The sequence below is a fragment of the Melanostigma gelatinosum genome (assembly GCF_949748355.1).
Source record: "Melanostigma gelatinosum genome assembly, chromosome: 6".
NCBI classification, from domain to species: domain Eukaryota; kingdom Metazoa; phylum Chordata; class Actinopteri; order Perciformes; family Zoarcidae; genus Melanostigma; species Melanostigma gelatinosum.
The window spans coordinates 2,258,500-2,265,999 of NC_136639.1; the positions used below are offsets into that span (position 1 = coordinate 2,258,500).

Genomic DNA, 7,500 nt, shown 5'->3' on the forward strand with positions numbered 1-7,500 from the left:
TTTGAAATGTTACTCTGTTGAGATATAATATGCTGTGATATTTTCCCTTTAAGTTGTTTTTTTTTAAGATTTGTTGGGGAAACTAGAAGACAGAGGTACGACATGCAACAAAGGAGCCAACCGAACTCTCTAAATTGAGGTCATGTGATGTCTGTTGTCTGTCTGACAATAGCTGTTGTCCGTCTACATTTCCTGTTATTCTCTACATTGAACGTTTTAACGAAACCAAAATGTCTAATTTCAAAAAAATGAAATATCGGTCATCAAAAATGCTGCATTACTGAGGAACCCTCATAGTCTGTGCTCCTCTGAATAAAACAAAACAAACTGTTCTAAGTGACAGCTCACCTCCTCGGACAGAGCTTCTCCTCGCCGCCCACGCTCCCGTTCTTCAGCCCTCTGTGGCAGGACGGCGGGCTGACGGCGGTGCAGAACGCCGTCTCCAGGTAGCTGAGGGGCAGCGTCCTGTTCACGGGCCGGTGAACCTGAGCTCCGCTCCACCGGGTCAGAGCCGCCCCGCTCCCCACGTAGAAGTGAACGAGAGCCGGTAGAGAGTCGAAGGCCTCGCCCTCCAGGCTGTACTGGACCCGAGTGTACGTCTCCGAGGACTGAACCACCGACCTCCTGATGACGAAGTGAAGCGTCTTCTGCTCCCGGCGGACCGTGAGGACGAAGTCGCCCTGACTGGACTGAGAGTCTCTGATGAGGAAGTCGCCGTGGTTCACCACCAGACTCTCCGACACCTTAAGGGACATTTAATTATTATCTTCACGCTGTTGTGTCCTAATATCCAGTCCACCCTCCTTTATCTGAGCTTCTCAACAGAATCTTTCAATCAGCTCTCGTAGAATCATTTCGTATATATCCAATTACTCCTCTACACGTCTAAATAATGACTGTTGACTGTATAAACAATGCTGCTTATAGGGATCTGTCCTTTTTGTTGTTTTGTATGAAACACATTTTATGAATCTAGATTTGCTGAACAAGACGTTGCCTTTAAACTAAGAATCAGATCAGCTGGTGTTTGAACAGACCTCCCTCTTGTGGTTGAAGCACTGCATGATTCCTGAGAATTTAAAGGGTTATTTTTGTGAAGGTGAGGTCCCAATAGCCGGTTATATTTTAGATCCTGTTGAAAATATAACTGTTTTCATTGGGCTTTTTTTAATTTTTTTTTTTTAGCAAAAGTCATTGTACAAACCATTCAGGTAGTAAATTACCTAAATGCCGGTTATCTAACTATAAACACTTGAGAATCCTGTGAAAGATACTGACTTTGTTCACTTTCCTAACTTATAAGCACTGGTCAATCAGAGAGTATTGTTTTCCATAACACCCCATCTTTCCAACTAGTGGGAAGAAAACATTTGTTTTAAACGCGTTAAAAAAATAGTGTTGTCCAGATATGTGTGTACTTGATTCACTTGTACTACAATGTGGGGACCTACAGCAAATCTGATCGCTATGAGGACTCACGTCACATTTGGGGACAAAAACTAGCTTTTCACATGGTAAAAGACTGAAGTTTAGATTTGGTTAAGGGTAAGGCATGTAGTGGCTATGATTAAGGTTAAAGTAAGCCTCCAGCTAATGCAATGTGTGTGTGTATGTGTGTGTGCGAGTGTGTGTGTGTGTGTGTGAGGCCGACCTCCCAGGGGACCCGTCCGTGGTACCAGGCGTGGCTCTTCAGGTTGGTGCCGCTCAGCTTCAGCTCCTCCTCCAGCTGCTTCCTCAGTTTGTCCGACGGCGGCTCCAACCAGAACTTTTCTTTGGAGAACTTAAAGGGCATCACAGAATCAAATCCAAGACAGAGACATCTTCTGTCCGACACATTTCTTTCCAAAGCAAACCAGACTCCTCTTGCTTTCTTAAAAAAAACAATGTTCGTCCTCGGAGAGAACGAGCATTGTGGGTAAATCTGCAGCCTTTTCCAGCTCTGTTTTTGTGTGAATGTGTGCGCTAACTAGAGGACAGAGGTGGGGGGGGGGCCAGGATGAGGACGGACAGCTCGGGCATTCCCACACTGGCACCCACACTGGCGACGCCAGGGGCCCCGAGAACCGCCAGACCCTCTGGCGTGGAGTCTTGGCCTCGTCGCCGTGGCAACGTCATTGTGCGGACGGGGGTCATCACTCAGTGGCGCTTTTGTCCGACGCGTCTTTATACAAACACAAGCGAAGATACTGTATATCAAGAGTTTACACCGACGACGGGCCGGGAATGCCTTTGTCTTTGGGACACACACAAACACACCAAAACACACACACACACACACACACACACATACTAGTTACTGTTACTACGCTGTTTTATAGGTGACACCTCCCACCCCTCAATTCGTGACAGAATGGACTGTGAATCAAGGGTTGGGCACCGGGCCAGGACCACTTCAAAACAACATAGGAGTGTGTGTGTGTGCGTGTGTGTGTGCGTGTGTTTTGAAGGGGGGGGGGGGGGGGGAGACCTGGAAGCCGCTAATGAATAGCTTTCATTTCGTTAGCATTATCATTCAGTGCCAGCTTGTCCCTTTCAGACAAGTGTGTTTGTCAAGTATCCAATTATGAGTCAATGAACTGGAAATTCTCTCGCTCTCCGTGTGCACCTTTTTTTTTCCAGAGCTTTACTCCCCCCCCCCCCTCCCTTGTTCTTTCTGTCACCCGCCCTGATTGAATTAGAGCCTGAGTGCCGGGTTTAGAGGATCACAGCAGCAGCGTTTTAATTTAACCTTCGCTGGAAACGCTGCCAGCTCTGGGAACTGAAAGTGTCTTTATTTCTTCTGATGAGGAGGACGAGAGAGCAGCAGCAGCATCACGGCAAAGGGAAGCTGCACATTAAAGAGTGTTGCATGAAAATAGACTTGAAGTCTAGTAAAGAGGAAGTTTACCTTCACATATTCTCCAGTGCTGTCTGTCAAGTCCTGCTGACTGAAAAACAAACAAAACACATTCATTCATTATTAATCACGGTAACCTTATACTGTAAAACTGTAAAGACTAACTGTACATGCATGCACCTTCTCAGTTCCTATATATTTAAATGTTGTATATCATAGAGCTCTAAATCTGTGTTCACACCAAACACAAAGCAAACTTTGGCCTCGCAAGTTTGACAATGGGATCATTTGAGTTTATCCGAGTCACTCGCGCTCGAAGCATCACGGCTCCATGAAGCCACGACGACGTTTCATCCACCACGGGAGACAAAAACCAGCTGTTGCTGCTTTGTACGTGTTGTAGAAGTCCCAGTTACACCGTAACAACCAAACGCTGTCCTGTCTGGGCTCATAACATCAGCTGGAGGTATTTTGCCGAGCTGTATCTAGTGTATACAGCGGGCCCCTATACAGATTTAGCTGTGATCTGATTGGATCTAAAAGGATGCCAAAATAATGACGTAATAATGCAGAGTTGTAAAAAGTCTGAATTCATGCTTTGTCAGGTCTGTCCACAAGACGACAAGTTAACAACTTATAAAATGCTTGTTTTCTGAATGGAGTTTGGATCGATCGGGGCGACGCTATGCTAACATTGTAGCTGCTCCACCAACACTCAAACTAATGTCATCTATGCATATGATCTGATCAGTATTTCAGTCAACAAAATTACAAATCTGAGCAGATATTTGACGCAAACTGTCAGTATTTGACAGTTTTTGTTTCTCGGCACAACAGACACATTTTGGTTGCCAACAAAGAAGTATTGAGGTTCAGTAAACAGCCCTAAGTATACTGTAACAGCAGTACTACGAGCAGTAGCAATAGTATTAGTACTACAGTGAAGTCTGTCGGTTGCGCAACCCTCTGACAGCAGCAGTGTGTTAATGTGACACCACCCAGCAACAGCTTTCCACACAACAAACTTCTCAGAGGATGACGGAGAATATTTCTGCTGCTGTTATATGCTGCCCTGATCCCCCCCCCCCCCCCCCCCCCACCCGATGTCCCTCCAGTGGTCACACCAGCTAGCTTCTCACCGGGTCTGAAGGATGTGGGAGTCTCAAAACTCTCAACACTTTAAAACCGACGTTAGAGAAAAGGGAAGGAAAAACCCAAAGTGCAGTTGCGTGGTTTCTCTCTGACAGCGGTTTGTGAAACTGCACGTTGGCAATGTGAAACTCTTTTTGGGTCACTCTGCTCTTCCTCAACATGCTGCATATTTCCATGAGTAACGTCAAGGGAGGCGACCTTTTGTTCTCCAAGAACACACACACACACACACACACACAGATGTGAACACACAAGTAAAACACGATGCATGAGAAACTCCCTGACAGTCAAAACATTGACATTATTGCTGCTCGTATGGAGCTCATCGGCTGATATCATGTGAGCTGTTTGTTGAATGATTTCATTTTTAGGGACAACCTTTTTTCTCACACATTTTGTTTTCCCCCCCCGATTACAAAATAATGATTTTATCAGCACAAAGACAACAAGTTTGATTCATTGAGGTGATGAACTGTCTTCTTTGTGACCATGAGAACAATGTCTTTCAGCGTGTCGTCATCTGGCCCTCATTACAAGTAAAGCTCTGGTCTAAAAGCACGTTTTTAAAAGGCTAAACGCAAACAAAGACATTGAAGCTGAATATTTCGTTGGATAAAAAGATGTTGGGAATCTTTCAGTAAATGTTGCCTGTTGGACTGAACAACGCTCTGGAGTTATTCTGAGTACGGTCTGAGAAATAGAGTCAAACAATCCTATAAGCAGCCACAACTTTACTCTAACTCTGCAAATAGTATACAAATACCATTATTGTAATGTTAGTGTCGCCTGATCTTTACAAATACCTGCTTTAATCAGAATGAACAGACAAAAAGCTGCTCAGCATTTTAACGTTGATTTAAAAAACTCAACGTATCAATAAGGGCGATGAAGGTGTCTGTCTTTAACAGGTGCAACAGGAGGAGGAGGAGCTCTAATCAGGCAGAAGTGAACACACCTGTGTGGAGGCGGAGCAGCTTTAAAAGTGCAACCTCGTGAGGCCACATGGGAGTTGAAAAGACTCGTTCACATGGCTGAACCGTGTCGTGAACGTGGAAACAAAATGTTATTTCTTTTAACCATTAACGCATTTTTCACACGAGCATTGAAAATTAATTTGGTTCAATTCATTTTCGGGGTCGATTTAAGACTTTGGTGAACTTTGACACATACGTTGGTGCCACTGACTGATGGGAAGCAGTCTGACCTTTGAGGGAAAGTCGAGCCAAGGAGACCTAGCTGGAGGAAACGTATAGGAAGGAAGGATAGAGTGCTCCACGAGAGGCAGATATTATTCAACACAAGTCAAAGGTACAGATGCATCTTTTGAGTAAACTGTGTGAACTTATTGTCCCGTTAGCGACCGAGTTCCTGGCTTGCTAGTGTGTTAACGGCTAGCTGATCAGCAACAACAACAACTGGCTCTACGAGGCAACAAGAGAGTGATTCATTCAATCGTCCTGTTCAACAGACAACTGGTTCCGTTAAGAAGCTCTGAGAGAGATTTATTCTTCTTCTGTTTCATTTAACGTGTGTTTCTGAAGCCTTGTCCTGGTCTACGCTGAACTGAACCCTCCGCCTGGGGGCCGCGCTCCCCCAAAGCAGCATTACATCTTTACAGCACTTCCTGCTCCTTCACTGCATGAGACACACACACACACACACACACACACACACACACACACACACAGCGGATGGAACGAAGGTCCAGGTTAACCTCAACAACCACTTCTGCTCGACTGATCCGTTGAGTGGACAACAGAACAGAAGCGGTCGCAGCATGAAGTCGTGAACCAGTGAAGCTTCTGGTCAGCGACCATCACAGTGTGAAGCATGCTGATGTGCCGCCTCACTGGGAGGTTTGGTCGTCATGTTTCCATCCACTGGTTTGGAGTGAGTGAAGTCGGGTGCGTAGTTTTGTCACAAGTTGGCGTAACAGGCAATGTTTCTGCATGGCTGTATTTCTCCAGCACGAAGAGTAGAAGAAGAAGTAGAGGTCGCGACCCCGAAACAACAGAATTCATGTTGGCATCTCACCATCCAGCAGGGTGAAGAGAGAGAGGCTTCAGGTTTGATTGCTCTTTTATGTCAGCTGGTATTGATTCATGTTGTCTGGAGACGGAAGACAACTTTGAATCCGGGAACGCCGACAGCAGAATGTCGTCATGTTAACTTGCTTCATGCCGTTGAGACATATGTTGAGACGCGACGTTGTTACGTTGTTACATTAAGAGATAAGTTACGCTGTGTTGTGACGTCACCTTAACATTGTGTTGTTGTTTAGTTCTGCTCATAATTGCTGTGATATTATCAGAGGTGCTCTTTACTTCAGGTGAGGCGATGTGCCTCCACATAACACACTCCAGATATGAGGATCAAGCAGCAGCAACAGTCTGATACAGCGAGGTCAGAGGTCAGAGGTCAGAGAACGGTCTTGTGTTGCAGCCTGAAGGAGACGGATCACGTATCAAACCGCTTCTAAAGAGTTCATCAGGTCGGACACAATAAAATGAAACAGGCTGCAGCATCTCTGCCAAAGGAAGCCTTCTCATCACTGTTACTGAGAAGAGCAGGGGGTCAAAGCCCTCTGACGGAGCACACAGTCCGGTCCACTTTCAGCTGAACAGCCTGCAGATAACACGCACAGACTCACCTCCTCTCTCGCTCCCCGCAGCGGACTGTCCGACAGTTAACGGCCCCGAGTTCTTTCTCCCGCAGCGTCAGACGCGCACTGCCGCTGAGTGAGAACCAGCTGACCGACGGAACCACAGCGGGCAGGCAGCAGCGAGCCGCCGCGCATGCGCCGATACAACCACTCTCTACTGTCATGGTGCATTATTGTTATTAGTTTATGAGGCATCACCCAGGACATTCGTCACAAATACTTTTTCTTTAGAAATATTACATTTAATCTCTTTTAATATTATGAAGTTTTAGGTAAAAATTACACGACTTTATTCAAACAATATTCCGACATTTTTCTTGTAAATATCATGATTATAAACGTAAAGTAAAATTGTTAATCATATTGTTCAATGAAATCTATGACTATTAATTAAAAGAGTCTTGGTTATATTATTAAGTTTAAAGATTTTAGAAATGTTCTTCTATATTTTTGAATAAATAATATATATTATTTTATTTTATTTATTTTAGGTATTTTTGTCTCTGTCTTTTAGAAAATATATCTTCTACTGCAATAAAACACAATTTACCACTGTGCCAATACAAATTAAAGAAGTTATAAAAGTTTTCTAAATCGGTTTTCTGCTCTTTATCCAAGTACTGCAATCTCCCTTATTCTGACGAACATCAAGATCCTGACGTTCTTCCAGCAACAATCTCACTGCAGCGAACTGAAGTTTATTGGGCAGGTAAAAGAAAATCTTTTTTGGGACCGTCATCATCTGAAAATGTAATAATAATGAAATCTACTTCCTCACCTGTCGACATGCTCCACTTCCTGCGAGCCGCTCACAGTCTTGGTGGTTTTCTGTGTTTGGCTGCGAGCTGCT

At 44.7% G+C, this 7,500-nt stretch overlaps 1 protein-coding gene across 1 annotated transcript in view; it reads right to left on the bottom strand.

Annotated features, from left to right (window-relative positions):
* sh2d3cb (SH2 domain containing 3Cb) overlaps nucleotides 1–7,500 on the bottom strand; it is a 22,240-nt gene that overhangs the window by 9,733 nt on the left and 5,007 nt on the right. The window contains exons 2-5 of the mRNA XM_079270260.1: nucleotides 7,429–7,500; nucleotides 2,888–2,927; nucleotides 1,652–1,780; nucleotides 349–743 (exon numbers count right to left, since the gene is read on the bottom strand). The exon at nucleotides 7,429–7,500 is cut by the window's right edge and continues 631 nt beyond it. Of these exons, the coding sequence (XP_079126386.1) occupies nucleotides 349–743; nucleotides 1,652–1,780; nucleotides 2,888–2,927; nucleotides 7,429–7,500 (636 nt within the window). The remainder of the gene's footprint in view (nucleotides 1–348; nucleotides 744–1,651; nucleotides 1,781–2,887; nucleotides 2,928–7,428) is intronic.